Source organism: Electrophorus electricus, chromosome 13 (genome assembly GCF_013358815.1).
Source record: "Electrophorus electricus isolate fEleEle1 chromosome 13, fEleEle1.pri, whole genome shotgun sequence".
Lineage (NCBI taxonomy): Eukaryota > Metazoa > Chordata > Actinopteri > Gymnotiformes > Gymnotidae > Electrophorus > Electrophorus electricus.
Window position 1 is genome coordinate 19,253,255 of NC_049547.1, and position 16,153 is coordinate 19,269,407.

The window sequence follows — 16,153 nt, forward strand, 5'->3', positions numbered from 1 at the left end:
CTCCACCGCCGAGAGAAGTCCAGTGTTGTATCTGTTCAGATCTGTTTTCTGTTGGTAGGTTCTGTTCAAGTTATGTCAAAGCCAGTAGAGCTTTCCATGGTTGTTTGCTGCTGAAATCCAATTACATAAAAACAAATAAAAAACACCCTACTTTAATTTTGCTGTCAGGGACTACGCCTGCCTCTTAATTCAAAGACATTTCAAAGTGTCAGTACATAGTATGGCATTTAAAACAAAATGTAAACATAGGCTTAATAATGCTCTTTAACTATATAGGCTAAATATAGCATTAGCTAGAGTACAAAGAAGCCATACATTGTGTGTTGGCTAAAAATGATAGCATAGTCGCACCATTATCTGGTAATGTGATGAAGAATCTGAGCATCCTTCCTGGAGGTAATCACTTTTAGCTCACACCTTCTGTGTATATACACAGACCTGGATGTGTTGTCAAGCAACAGATGTGCTGCTCGACAGCCTTGCGTACGGTACGTGGGTGTATGTCCATAAGTGTCTGGAATGGGTGTATATGTGCAGGTGTGCGAAACAGGTATACATGCAGGTGTGTGTAATCAGATGTGCAGTTTTCCTCTGCTTACATGCGTGCATGTCCAAGCTAAAGACCTCACTTCTTGTTCAGTCTAACATGCACTGCTGATGGGAAAAGAAGAGGCAATATCTTCCTGTTTTGATTTTTTCAAATTCACACACCCTCCCTTTCTAAAGCATACACAGTTCTTCACACAATGAAAAGGTACATTTTCAGTCTCCTCGTTTTGACCCTTCTTTTCAGTCTCCAATATCACCCATGCAAGTTGTGCCGCGTTGCAAGTCAGATGGCAATAGTGATGTCAGCAAGTGAAGCCTCTGTAAATATGCATCATTTAAGCCAAACGCTAGAAACTGCAAGATGTCAGTGTGATAGTAAGGGAGCTTCCCCATGGTGCAGATTTGACAGATGGAGTTTAGCCAGTAATGTGTTAATAAAACTGTGTGTCTAATTCTTTTTGCCATGGGAGTGTCTACACACATGTACATGGTCCCACCTAATGACAGTTAAGGACTGACGTTAGAAGTTAAGTCAGTTTAGTATAAAATTCTATAATTACAGGCAATATATTGGTCATTAGGCTATATATTCACTTCAAAATGCAGCGATGGTTAGAGGCAGTGGTTCCAAAAAACACTGCAGTCTTGCTTACAATCTAGCAGATACACAAAAATGCAAAAGCAGGAAGCAATATGGTTTGTATCAATACTTCTATCAAATATTTCTTCCTAATTTTTTTTTTGTGAAATATGAAGCTTCACATGCTCAGCATATTGTATCTGATAACTAACGTTTTGTCTTTTAAACTTTTCAATACACAGATTTCTTCAGAACTTCTGATCTTAATATATTTGTATGTGAATGGTTTAAAAACACTGCCAAATCCTCCGTGTCTATTGTCTTTTTTTGTTTTTTTTTAAGGATTGTAATTCTTTTTTTTTTTGCTAAAGCTGGCACACAGATATTATACGGGTAGCACATCACAGCTGATCTCAGGGGTGCAGAATGACCTAGAAGCGTCACGTTACGCCTTATTGCTTATGCGTTTAATTAGGCAGCAGGGGGTGTTGTGTGGCTTTGTCACCAAGTGGGGGCGAAAGAGAGCAGCAGTACCCATGTTTCTCCAGTTAAGATATTGCTTCTGTTTTGCTTGTTAACATCTACAGAGCTCACATGCAGCTAATGAAAGGCTTCTGCTGTGCTCCTGACACAAATGCTCCATTAAGTCAGTGATGGTAAACAGCTGCTAAAGCTGTTAAGGTCAAAGGTTTTCAAGTCTTATATTCTGGAGAGACACGGGTTTGGAGACACATGTATTCACTTGTGCATGTGCAATCAGTGTTGGGCTTTGTGTGTTTGTAAGATGCAACGGCTGGTGAGTGAAGGAGTCCACTAAAGCGCGCACACACACACACACACACACACACACACACACACACACACACACACACACACACACACACACACACACACACACACACACACACACACACACACACACACACACACACACACACACACTCCCTCACTCTCTCTCTCTCTCTCACAAAGCTCTGAAAGCTGCTAAAACAGCACTAAAAGTAACTCTAAAAATCTGTACATTTTAAATACTGTATTTACACAAATTAACATTTTCAGCCGTTTTCTCTCTTCCACTATAATCTGCTGATTATAACAAAATTTGGAAAATAGCAAAAATAAAAGCAAATATCACTGTCTTTTTGATTAGCAAGGTGCTAAAGGCAACAAGCAAAATTGGGATGGTTTTGAAACCCACATGTATACATGTGGCTAGCAGCTTTCGTCAGACTGCCTCTCCTGAAGGTGTAGGCTTACATATGTTCACATTCAAGGATTCGTGTTTCCCATAATAGGCCAAGTATTGATCTGGTAAGGTAAAGGGTTAGTGACAAAATAAAACACTGAATAGCGCCATATTCTGTGTGTGTGAAAATGGTGTGTGTTTATTAATGGCATTATGTAGAGGCCTGTGTGCAAAGTTGCGGTGTTCTGAGCAACACCGGACATCATACCGACATGAGCTCCGAGTTCTATGCAGGAGAAGATGAGACAAAATCTAAAAATCAAAACAACAACAACAAAGAAAAAATATTGGAAAAAAAATGCTAAAAAAAGCTGTTCTGTCGCCATAGCGTTTCTATGCAGCTGCGTTAGCAGGAGTATGAAGAAAGCTATGGTCATTTTTTCCCCATCCCTTGTTTCCTAGTGCCAATGACACCACACACGTTGAAAAGATAAGCTCACAGTGGTACTAGTGGCTGTTTCTTTAACTGAAATATGGGTGCAGAAGAAAGGCAAGACAAAGCAGCACGAGACCAGACTGGAAAGTTGGTAAGGCTCTGGTGGTTCTGTTTTGGGTTGTTGTTGTTTTTTGTTTACTTGATTCAGGAGCTTAGCTGGTCTGTGGCTGTGCTTCAAAGTTGAAATAAAGTTTCTAACTTTTTAAAATAAAAGTTTAATTAAAACAATTAAAAACTGAAATAACCCAAAGATTCTAGTGTTAAGACTTCTGGGATGGAGGGCAGACTTGCCAGCCTGGCAGAGTGTGGAAGACCATGGGGGACATTTTATGAGTGACCTGAAGGAACCTGAGGACACATCTGATAAGTGCAGATAAAGAACCTTCTCTTAACCTTCTCCAAAGCTTCAATCGATTGTCCCTTCTGCTTCATACAGAGGCAGATAGACTCCCCAATCCATTTTTTTTTACTTATCAGATGCTTTATCATCAGATGCTTTGCTTGTCTGATCTTTTCCATGAAGTCTGAATGGCAAACTAAATTACATGCAAATGTTTTGAAGCACATACACACCCCCCAGTCATTGCAGTGAACACTCAATTGTTTTTAACGGGACTAAAGTGCACAGTTCCGATCAGGTAGGTTTTAAAAAATGCCAAAAAGGGACAAGCCTGCAGCTGTTGGCTGAGTTGTAGACCAGCTGGACACAATTGCATGTGAACTAGAGCTTAGGATGCACGAAACACAGCTCAGACAGAAGCTTGACTAGACAAAGCAAGCCAGAATAAGCATTGCTTTCTTTATAGCAGTAAACTGTTAAAAAGAAGGAATAAAAAAAAATAATTAAAAAAAAAGGCACCGGCACAATGGTCAGGATAGGGTTTATGTCACTGTGTGCTATTTCACAGTAAAATGACCAGTATCAAATACTAACACCTAATACTAACGATCAACATTTGGTAAACTTTCCCCAAATTTCGAACATATACTGCAGGGTGTTGGCTTACTACTGGTCATTTTACTGTGAAGGACTCAAATATCCCAGTGGAAACCAACCTCCTCCTTACCCATCTACTTTCTGACCCTAATCTAATAACTCTTTGACGAGCTGGATCAGGTGTTTTCTCATCAGGCTGATACTAAGCTCTGATGGAAAGTTGATCTCTAGGAGAAGGTTTGCTGACCACTGGAGAATGTGTTACTGTGACCTTCCTCCATCAGCCTCACTCCTCCTCTTCCTCACTGACTGAGGAAGTCGATGCTAGCCTTGACACTGCGTGATGTAGCCACATCGATGGCCATGGCGCGGATCTCCGTGTCGCCGAACTGCATGAGCGTCTGGATCTCCCGGCGTGCCGCCGGACTCTCCGTGCCGCTCACGTCGAGACGTAGCGTGCCGCACTTGCGCACGCCGGCGTCTGAGATGAAGCTCACTGCCTCCTTCTCGGAGCAGTACACGTGTATGACGATGACCTGCTGCGAGGGCCTAGCAGGAGTGTAGCTCCGCTTCACCGTCTCCCCTAGTGCCACCGACTGGTCTGCCGCGATGAAGGTATCGAAGACGTCGGTGCACCAGCGCGTGCCGTCCTTCACCAGCATCTTCTCGGGAGGGTGCTTGCCGTCCACGAAGCGGTTGAGAACGCCCACGCCATACGTCAACGGGGAGCGACGCACCCTGATGACTCCTGGGTCGAGCCCGAACAGCACCGCCCCCTTCAGGATGGTCAGGCCCACGTCATGTGGGATGATGACGCGACTCCGCTCCTGGAGCATATCCTGGACCGCCTTTTGGAGGAGTGGTGATTCAGCGAACCCACCCACCAGGAAGAGGAACTTGATGTCTGTTACCTCAGGCCTATCAAACAGCTCATCTGAGGAACAAGGGGGGTGTAAACAAGAGGGGGCAGCACAGTATGTTCATGGATTGGTTTATTTCACTCGTCACATCCAAAGTTATTTCAGTATGTAATAAATGTACGAAAGTGTCCCTTGATTTTACCTCTGCTTTACATATACTCCAGGTTAAAGAGGTGCAAAGCAGATGTAAAGAGGTGTTCCTTCCATCATCTTCAGATGGTTTACAGAATGGTCATAAGTGTGCTCACACACACAGGCATGCACCAACACCCACCTCTAGCCAATTCACATACAAGTTACACAAAAATGTTTCGGGAAACGTAGTATTATTGCTACTGCCTGCTTGGATAGAAACTCCGGCCTTGGTTCCTCTAATGCCCATGCTGTGAAGCTCCTCAACATAGATTCAGTGTTGTTGGTGATGGGACATTACTGCAGCATCACTACAAAACATGCTACTGCCCCATTATTCAGGAAATGCAACTTTTACTCTCTGGCATTTAGTTATTTAAGACGAGCGCAGCAGGCTGAGCTTAGGAGGTTGGGCTCAGCTGGGTTTAATAGGAGTCTTAAGGACAGACACGTGAACACTTACTAAGGTGCTGAATGATGTGATCGATGGTGGGCTTGAACAGAGCGTTCATGGCATCTGGGCTCATTCTCAGCATGCCTTGAGAGGACCACTTAACGAAGTCCACACTGTGGAGAGAGAGAGAGAGAGAGAGAGAGAGAGAGAGAGAGAGAGAGAGAGAGAGACAGAGGATGGGTGTGTGTGTGTTTGTGTGTGTGTGTGTGTAAGGGAGAGAGAGACAGAAAAGGTAAAAAGAGAGAGAGATTTCCACCATTTATAAACACGCAAAAAAAGAGCAGTACATTTCTGGATGCATTTAAAGACCAGTCCCAGAGAAACACTATCTTACTGTACTACAGACCTAAGACCTGAAACCCTGAAGAGAGTCCTCCAAGTCAGTTGGTTCTAAGCAACTACTAATGCAGACCAACCTCTCAGCGCTGCTTTAACACCAAATCTAAAACTAAGTCAGATAAAACATTGGGACATTGGTACTATCAAACTAAAGCTCAAAGTAAATTAGAGTGTTATCGGGCCCTAAACAGTGAGTATGAATTAGCAGAGTATTTCCTTACTGTCAGAGATTCAAAGCAGCGACGCATCCTAACCAAGGAGAAGCTCAGTAATCTTAGTCTAGCTATGGAAAAGAGCAGACGCAGAAAGACCAGGCTGTCCAGGACAGAATACATGGCTGAGACAGAGATGCAATTTCTGTGAAAGATTTAAAAAATCTGAGATATTTTCACAAAAACCCAATCCCAAATTTCAAGAATATGACCCCACACAGAAAAACTACAAGTCTTTTTACCGGACAGGCACACCAACCCTTCTTGCAAAATGTGTAGCAACATGGCATCACCCGAGAGACAGTTAGTGACAACCTCCCCTCTAGACATGCACACCAACCCCTACACAAAGACACACACACAGTCCTCTTTGCCAAGGATGTTTACGTATTAACTCATTATAATTTAGGTAGAGGAACGGACGTGTGTGTGTGTGTGTGTGTGTGTGTGTGTGTGTGTGTGTGTGTGAGAGTGTGAGAGAGCGAGAGAGAGCGAGAGAGAGAGCGGGGGGGGGGGAGGGAGCATGCCACCACTCAATAACAACCCAAAGAAGAAATCACACAACATGCACAAGCACTCGCATCATTACCCACTTTAAAGCTTGTTGAGAAATGCGGCAACACTACAAGCTTAACAGCAAATGGAATAACCTTGTGTGTGTGTGTGTGTGCGCACGCCATTCTGGCACCAGCTGTTTGAAATGTGAACGCCAGTAGAAAACCCTCCTGTCTGGGTAGATTTTGGTTCCTAGTCTTGATACAGGACTGAGTGCAACACCACTTCTAAAGTGAAACACCACCTAAAGGGCAGCTGTAATACCGCAGTTTTCCAGTAGCACTGCATTCCTGTCTGTCCTCAACTACGCATGTAAAACCTCTCAAAATAAAGGGGAAAAAATAAAATGTGCTTTCGGGTGTTTCAGGTGTGCTTTTAAAAAGCAGAGAATAACTGCTGTTTCTGACTTTCTAAAGTCTTAAAATAAGCGGCATGTCTACCCCGATTGCTTGAGAAAAGAAATGCTACCGTTTCTGTTTTTCTGGCTAGCAGCATTCTAGAACTTCAAAACAGTTCCTTTAAATCACACGGTAGGTCACACTGGAATACTATTTTTACAAATATATTAGGCAAAAACTGCTCAGCTCATTAGCTCATTGTCGAGATGTTCATTGGGTTGATCCCCTAGGACTGCACTTGGAGATGCCTCGTTAGCCTTAAATGGGTGACCAAGGTAGCCTAGTAGACAGCAGCACATGATACCGCTGCCTGCAGTGGATTTCTGATTGTTTGTTTGTTTTATCATGTTGTCCTACTAGCCATCACCATTGGAAGGCCATTGAGGCTTTTCTCATATTAATAATCATTTTTCGATCAGTGAGTCACACTACTAAAAGCAGGAGGAAATGCTTGATGTGATACAGAACAAAATTAAAGAGTCAAAAAACAAAACAATAATAAAAAAAGACTAACTGCACCTTTAATGGTCATGCATTCAAGAAACTTGTGGTCAATATTCAAGTTTAACAGAGCAGAACTAAATGTAAAACGCACTAGGCATTAAAACCGACCCAACTGCCTGTCCTGTCCACTTGCTTGTGACCCACGTACTTACTTGCTCTTGCGAAGGGCATGTTCCACACTGTGGCCTCGGAACTTCTTATAGTAGTCGATGAAGGAGAAGGGTAGATTGATGTTCAGGGGGTTGGTCCTGTCAGGAGCTGCAGCCCTCTTGCGAGACTCAAATGCAATCATCAGGTCCACCCACGCAGCCGGGCGCTTGATCTTAAACTGGTCAATGAAGTCCTGGCCGAAGATCTTGCAAAGCAACTTCTCAAACTCATAATCAATGCCAATTGATCCATATGGTCCTCCTGCGCACGCACGCACGCACACGCACGCACACACACACGCACACACACAGAGAGAGAGAAAGAAAGTAAGAAGATATGAAGGATCAATACCAATTGGCTCACTTAAACAGGATATAGCATAATGCATCAATACAACAAGATGAAACAGAAAAATAGAACAATATGTAGACCTGTATTTAAATCGCTCAAATCATGATATTCCTAATTACTCCACTAGTTTACAAGATTCGTCTTATTGATTAACTTCACTGTCCACCAGTCTTTGGATTCTCCATTTAAATATGGTGATTAAATTACAGATAAAATACAAACATAAAACATTTAATCAGCTAACAATAAACAAATTACCAATAGTGCATGACCCTCACCACCCTCATTCTGGCTGAGTGCTATATATTCTTATTTTATGCTACAACAGCTTGTAGAGCAAAATATGATCCCCATCTGAGTAATGTAAGGTCACCTGTTCTCACCTGAGGCCTTATAGAGCTCCTTCAGGTGACCCTCTGGCATTCGGATCTGATGCACTGTAAGGTCCACTGTGCCTCCTCCACAATCCACCACCACATAGCGATCACCTGGAGACCAGCAACCAACAGCAAACGTGAACCAAAGTCACCAAAGCCAGCCGGGGGAAACTGATCCCCCTTATTGGATCCTGCCACTTCAGACTTGCTGACATTTTGCTACATCCTTGGCACTGTAGAAGCTCTGATGACAAAGTGAGTGAATATGACTGGACCTTCACCTGGCTTTTCCAGGAGTCAGAGCTCTGGGCCTGGAGTCAGCGCTCTGGGCCAGGAGTCAGCGCTCTGGGCCAGGAGTCAGAGCTCTGGGCCAGGAGTCAGAGCTCAGCACAAGGGAACAGGACTGCACTGAACATGAAACAAAGATGTGCACAGCCAAACCTGTCCCTGGCAACACCTGACTGTGTCCATGGCAAAAATAATTTTGGTACCTGAACAAGAGACATTCCCAGATTTTTCATCAGAATAACAAGATAAGACACAGATTAGATTTTTCTTTTTTAACTGCCAAACCCCCAAAGGGATGATTCTGATTGCTGATCATGATATTGAGGACTCCAAAACGATTATCGAAAGTAGGGATTGCAATGACTCATGCCTTAGGGGATGGGGGACACTACCATGGTGATGATCACACGGGATTGGGGACAGTACCGTGGTGATGATGGTCACAGCAGTTGGGGGACACTACCATGGTGATGATGGTCATAGGTGAAGGGGGATAGTACCATGGGGATGGCACTAGTGTGGTGGTGATTGTGGCATTGGGATTTGGGTCTGTCATTCTGCACAGTCAAACACGGTGGTGATGCATGCGGAAACCACAAATATTAACTGATGATGGCAAACCTACAGGAAGTGTGAAACCACCCTAAAATAACTCAATGGCCAAAGTATGTGGACACCCCTCCTAATTACTGAGTTCAGGTGTTTCAGACACATACATTGCTGAGAAATGTAGAAAATCAACCACATAGCCATGTAATCTCTGTAGACAAGCAGTGGCATCGGAATGAGTCATACAGAAGAGCTCAGTGACTACAAGTGTGGCACTGTTATAAGATGCCACCTTTGCCACAAGTTCTGCCCCGCTTGATCTGCTCTGGTCAACTGTAAGAGCCATTATTATGAATTGAGCCTCTGAGCAACAGCAGCTCAGCTACACAGTGGTAGACCACAAAAACTTACAAAGCAGGGTCATTGGGTGGCAAAGCACGTAGCGCATAGAAATTTCATATCCTCTATTGCATAACTACTACAGAGTTCCGAACAGCTTCTGGAAACCAAATCAAAACCTTTCTAAGATCCTAGCTAAGCTGTAGCTCAGCAGCTAAGCTCAGAGAGCACACAACATCATGGGGCCAAAGATCAATATTTTCTCTGATGTGAAACTGCAGTGCAGGTTATCAGAGATGACGCAGTAATTTGACTGCATCAGAACTAGATTTTTTCCACCATGGTTTAGAGCTCCTCGTGGCACTGAGTGTTGTTAGAGTAGTTGGTGACCTGTTGCTGGCTTCTGACGAGGGTTGTCTCAATGCAGTATTTGATACTACAGAGCACATTTTACTAGAGAGGATTGAAAATGTTCTTGGGATCAAGGGGACAGTCCTTTCTTGTTTTAGATCTTACTTAACTGATCATCATCAGTTTGTAAATATAAATGGTGACTTTTCAACGTACATCATGGTTAGTTTTGGTGTCCCACAAGGGTCCGTTGTAGGACACCTGCTTTTTTTCGGGGTCAAATTATTTGTAAACACTATTCTAGTTTCCTCTGCTTTGCTGATAACACACAAGTCTAAGTCAAAACAGAAGACATTTATCAGCTTATTATTATTATTATTATTATTATTATTATTATTATTATTGAGGAATGCGTAAAGGACATCAGATACTGGATGCAGAGAAACGCTCACCCTTAATTCTAACAAAACAGAAGTACGCTTATTAGGGACACAGGTAGCCAGCCAGCAGTAAGCTCTTTGATTATGTAATAAACCTTGATGGTCTCCCAATTACATAATTTCAACAGTTCAAGATTTTGGTGTTATTATGGATCCCAGTCTCTCATTTGAAGTTCATGTAAATAATATTTCATTGACAGCTTTTTTACACCTGGGGAAGATTGGAAAAAATAGAAATATACTAATCTTTACACGATGCATGGTCCGTGCATCCTTTTCTCACGTCCAGATTGGACTACCATGGCTTACCATCTGGTAAGTGCATAAACAAACCTCAGTTTGTTCAAAATGTAGCAACTACTAAACTTAAATTAAAAAGGTTTTGATAATGTCCGTCTTGGCTAAACTGCACTGGCTCCCAGTAAAATTCTTTACTGATTCTAAAATACTTCTTATAACATACAAAGCACTGAATATTCATGCTCCACAGTGCCTTGGTGATCTTTTGGTCTATTATGATCTTCCGTGTCTGCTTCATTCAAGAGTGGTCATCTCTTTATTAGTCCTATAATAAGGAAATCAACCTCAGGGAACAGAGCCTTTTCTTATAAAGCTCCGAAGCTGTGGAATAACCTTCCTGTCAATGTTCAGGAATGAGACATGGTCTCTATATTTCAGACCAAGCTGAAAACCTATTTGTTTATTCAGGCATTTTGTTCAACACCCCTCATTTTACGTAAAGGTACATATCTGGGGGTTATGGGGAACTGAGAGGCGTGGTACACTGGGATACAGCAATGCTGTTATTTCACCTCGGAATGCTGATATTCCAGGGAGCTCTAACGTCTGTGTTGACTTCGGGTACCATCCTTTCAGCTTTACTGCCACAGCGAGATCTCTGGAGGAATAATTACTCTTCACTATATGGCAGCCTGACGAATAAACCTGGGTTTGGTGGACGTCAGGAGGAGGACACCTACCGGAAAGCAAAGTGCCACCGGTAACGTTTAAATGCCGGAGGAATTAAGGTCTGGAGCTGCCTTTCTGCGACGGGCAAAGTTCTTCAGACCCGCTGAAGGCAATGGTTTGGAGAAGACCCTTTACTGTTCCTTCATGATGTTACCCCTGTGCACAAAATGAGCTCCATAAAAGACGTGTGAAGGAATCCCGTGGTCCACAGAGCCCTGACCTCAACCCGACTGAACACCTTTGGGATGAATTTTGACGACGATTTTGAGCCATGCCTTCTCATCCAACATTACGGCCTTATCTAACAGATGCTCTTTTGATTGAATGAGCATGTAATCCCTCTACACACTCTAAGACCTTGTGGAAAGCCTTCTCAGAAGAGTGGAGGCTGCTTTAATTGCAAAAGGGTGGCTAACTCGGTGTTAATGCCCATAGTTTTGGAATGGGATGTCCAACAAGCTCATATATAACGATGGTCATGTGTCCACATACTTTCGGCATTATAATAGATTTAAAAAAAATTTATTTATATCAATCAGTTTATGGGGTATCACTGTCATGGATGTGACAAAAAACAGCATCTACATGCTGTCGAGACTTTAGCTTTGCTTCTTTGACTTAGAACAGAGAGGAATGTGAATATCCTCTGATGTATTCTAGTAAGGCATGAAAGAATCCATTATTACTGAATAATTTATCACTGAATCATCTATTATTGAATCATTTATTATTGTGGGTGGCTACATTTTGTTTTCTATGAGAGCAGCATTAGAAGAAGAATGAGCAAAAACAGTAACTCAGCAAAAGCGTGAGAAGAATGAGAAGCAGAAACAGAGTGAGAGTGTGATGCAGACTCTACCTTCACTGAGTTCGGACCACAGCTCCCCTATGACATTTTCCACCAGAAAGGTGCGACTCTGCCGGTTGCGACGCACATGCTCCTTGGCTGGTTATTGACAGAGAGAGAGAGGAAGTGTGTGTGAGAAGCTGGAAAAGTGATGTGAAGCTTTGCGAGTACGCGCACGTGTGTGTGTGTGTGTGTGTGTGTGTGTGTGTGTGTGTGTTTGTTTGTTGAGAGAGAGAGTTAGAGACATTAGCAGAAGCAACAGGATGGCAAAGAATTGAGAGCAGACAGGAATTGACATCACTTCCCCTACAGGAGACGGCAGATTTGCCCTCTAACCTAAACCTAGCTACCTAAAACCCACCTTACCTAGCCCTTAGTCTCCAACTCTCTGCACCACAGAGCAGATCAAGAGTACATGCTTCCCTGCATTTCATATTCTTTAAAACTTACATTTTTAGGTTTAGCAGAGGTAGCTCAGAGGTTGAGGTACTTGATTTGTAATTGGAAGGTTGTGGGTTCAAGCCCCAGCACTGCCAAGTTGCCACTGTTTGGTCCTTGAGCAAGACCCTCAATTGCTCAAATTGTACTCAGTCACAATTGTAAGTTGCTTTGGACGAAAGCATCAGCTAAATGCCGTAAATGTTAAATGTAGCACAAGTATGGGATGGTTCTTTACGTTCATTCTTTCAGTGCGTTTAAATGCATTTCTTTCATTCATCAGTGTGTCTCCGGCTGCATTTCTCTCTCAGAAGCTTGCTGCACGCGTGCGGTGAAAAGCTCCCAATTTCCCTCACTGGGGACACAAAAGAGGATGTGAACAGGACGCTCCGTTTCCTTGCTTACACGAACGTAACACGCATCACTTTGATGCTCTTGGTACAAAAATAAAAACCTCCTTCTTAGCTGCGTACCACCTTGTCCAAACAGGAAGTGCGTGTTGGAGAGAGAGCACAGCATCATGAAGCCAAAAGGGCAGTATTTCTTCTGATGTGAAAATGCAGTGCAGGTCATAAGACCCGTTCCCAAACCACTGCCCTCTGACCCGCAACATGGGACAGGTTCTAGCTCCCGGACAGACAAAAGGAAGTAAATACATGACAAGCCTCACAGAGCAGTGCTCTTCACTATAGCAATGCTTTGTAATCATCCTGGACTCCATGGTTTTGGGATTTACTGGAAACGTCAGTCTCATCTCTTCAGCCACTATCAGGCCCTTCATAAGTCAAAGAATCAAATTTATTTATTACATTACTGACTCCAACCAAATTACTGCATCAAATTACTGAAAATGTAATTACTGAATTGAATTACTAACTACAAATCAAATCAAATCACTGCATCAAATTAGTGGCTACAATCAAATTACTGCATTAAATGACTGACTACAATTAAATTACTGGCTACAGTTAAATATTACTGCATTACATTACTGACTATGATGAAATTATTGCATCAAATTACTGACTACAATTAATTTACTGCACTGAATTACTGGTTACAATCAAATCAAGGCATTAAATGACTGACTACAATCAGCAACGAGGAGGACAGGCTGTATTCACCAATCTTTTGGCTTAGGTGAGCATGAGTCAGTCATACAATTAGGGTTGCGTTACTGCAGTATACAGTGACATCGGGGTTAAATTACACTGTCTGATCAGAAATGTGTGCCACAATGTGGGTAAAAGAGGTATTGGGTGAAATGTGTATGACTCTGGAAAAAGACAGAATATTTCCAAAACATTTATGGACATTTAAGAACCCGAGTGAAAAGTGAGCTGCTGAAATCTAGACAAGGACATAAAAGAGAAAATGTCAGAGACAGAGACACAAAGTGGGAAAGAGCAAAGATCTTTCCCATTTTTCCCCTCTCAAAGCAGGAGAGGTCCTCTCTACCCAAATCATAACTCCATTTTTAGAGCACCACATGGCTGGTGTTGTTGCCTTCTTCTGGAAGGTTTTGTTAGGGGACTCCATCAAGAGAGTTCCCTCTGGACTAAATGACCCCGCTGCTGTTTCAGTTTTTCAGCTTGTGAACATCCTCTGTGTAAGCGCTTAACAAACGTGCTGTTCAGTTATGCATTGAACGAGCACATTTGTAATTACACAGGAGTCAAAATGTCCTGTGCCAAACCATTAGTGTTACACATAAGGCCCAGCACACTCACTTCACAACCTAACACCCGAACCTCGCAAACCCTTCACATCGGTTATCATATAGGCAGCTGCCCTGTTCAGTACTTCACTGAATCAAGCCCACAACACCTCAGACAGAATTGTTATCTCTATGAAATAAACTCTGATTACTTTCAGAGTGCAGCATATCTTGACTCAGCGTAGTTAAATTAGTGCACTATGGGACCTGTAACATTTTTTTTAACCTACACCCGCTACAAATTTCCAGTCTCGCAGTTCAAGCCATCTACTGATATTTATAGCTTGCGCTTGCTCTCCAATACACTGCTCTTCATGCGCATAATCACACTATTCGTATCACTGCTGGGCAGTGTTAATATCTATGCGCTTATTCTTGAATAAACAATCATGAGCCAAGCACCTGATTATGTCTGCATGTGTATCTTCCCTGTGACAAACTAAACTTATATGCAGATAAAACATGCTTCAGTGACCCAAACCCCACACATAATTTACAACCAGCATCTTCACTTACCCACTGTCCAAGGTTTTTGCAGAGTTGGAAGGACATCATAAGTTGCTCCACGCACAAATTTAATGCAACGCGCATCCACTGCCCACAATTGTCACCAGGGGATTCTCTGTTTCTCTAAATGTTACCATTGAAGCCATTGGCCCTGTTTTCATTGCAAAGCTGCTGTTGTGTGCTGCGATTCCTCTTCCTGTTCACAAATAAAACTAGTAACCATTCACCTTCTCTCTGGTAGCGTTTCCTTATTAAATGCTTTCCATGAATCACCTGAGCCAAGCACTGCTCACATCTTTATACTCAAATGTGCTCCTAGGCAACTCAAAGTTTAGCTAACATTCAAAATGCATAACATCCCCACTGTTGAATTCAGATTCACATGGTTCAGCAAGTCCAGCTAGACACAAATTAACTCAAAAGAAGAGAGAATTCAGCTGTTAAAAATGCAGTCACATCTTGTCGGTGTGTTTTTCAAATGGGAAATGTTTACACTGCAGCATTGCAATCTCCAGCAGGACTGGATCATAGCTGTATCACACTTGTATGTTTTAGAGAGTAAAAAGTTCTAAACTACACAGGAAAACTGTTACATGGACACTGGTGATAATATACCCTCAATTATGTGTACATTGGTGACAACCTCAGTTATGTATACACTAGTGACAACAAGTGAGCTTGTGTGTACAGTGGTGACAACCTCAGTTATGTATACACTAGTGACAACATAAGTGAGCTTGTGTGTACAGTGGTGACAACATAACCTCAGTTATATGTAAAGTGGTGATAAACTCCGGGGTGGGGAGAAAGACACATATAGCAGACATTAGCGTGAATAATGTTGCCCGAGGGTCAGCACTGAGTCATCAAGGATGTGTCCTTCCTTAGTGCTCTTCTCTCTTAGACCAATGACTGTAGAAATGACAGTGGACTTTAGGAGAAACCCCTCAACACCCCCTCACAAAATCCAAGAGCACTGGGTCCACCATGGAGACCTTCAAGCTTCTGGAACTACATCTGCTTTGACCTGTTAGTATTCATCATTCACAATGCAGCCTTTTGACCTTGACTACTCTGTTCTTAATATGACGGCCATATTATTTTATCAAGACCACGAGGACAGATGCATGCGTACGGCACACAGAGAGAGTGATGCAGGAGTGTGAGATGAGAACAACATGGAATGATGAGTGAGCGTGAGACAGGGAAACAAACTGATGCGTTTCCAATAGAGGAGGCCAAAGAACCCGAAGTGAAGGAAGTAGCCCCACGTGCCTTCTACCTCCTTACGGCATCAGATTCACTAGTCATCACTGGAACCATATACAACTCACCTGATGAAGAGCCTTTTCTTCCAACGCTTGGTTAGCCTGGTATCTTGTTTTATTTTAGATTTTGCAGAATTGTCTTATATTAATCGTCTTTATTATCTTCATAAACTAATATTTCCTATGGTAAGCATCAAGATTGTGGAAGAAACCCAAGTATTATCTGAATATTGCTGTTTTATATGCAGCTTTAAGACTGCAAGTATAATTTCTGCTCTTTCAGATGTACTGGAGCCGCAA

At 42.6% G+C, this 16,153-nt stretch overlaps 1 protein-coding gene across 5 annotated transcripts in view; it reads right to left on the reverse strand.

Moving 5' to 3' along the window:
• Positions 1 to 2,025: 2,025 nt before the first annotated feature.
• Positions 2,026 to 16,153, reverse strand: part of hspa12a (heat shock protein 12A) — a 35,596-nt gene continuing 21,468 nt past the window's right edge. For 4 of the 5 annotated variants that reach the window (XM_027024581.2, XM_035532556.1, XM_027024582.2 and 1 more), the window contains 5 exons: positions 11,936 to 12,022; positions 8,147 to 8,251; positions 7,415 to 7,673; positions 5,264 to 5,367; positions 2,026 to 4,682 (listed from right to left, as the gene is read on the reverse strand). In XM_027024581.2, the coding sequence (XP_026880382.2) occupies positions 4,051 to 4,682; positions 5,264 to 5,367; positions 7,415 to 7,673; positions 8,147 to 8,251; positions 11,936 to 12,022 (1,187 nt within the window). In that variant the 3' untranslated portion in view covers positions 2,026 to 4,050. The remainder of the gene's footprint in view (positions 4,683 to 5,263; positions 5,368 to 7,414; positions 7,674 to 8,146; positions 8,252 to 11,935; positions 12,023 to 16,153) is intronic. The other variant, XM_027024584.2, reaches the window with a different exon arrangement.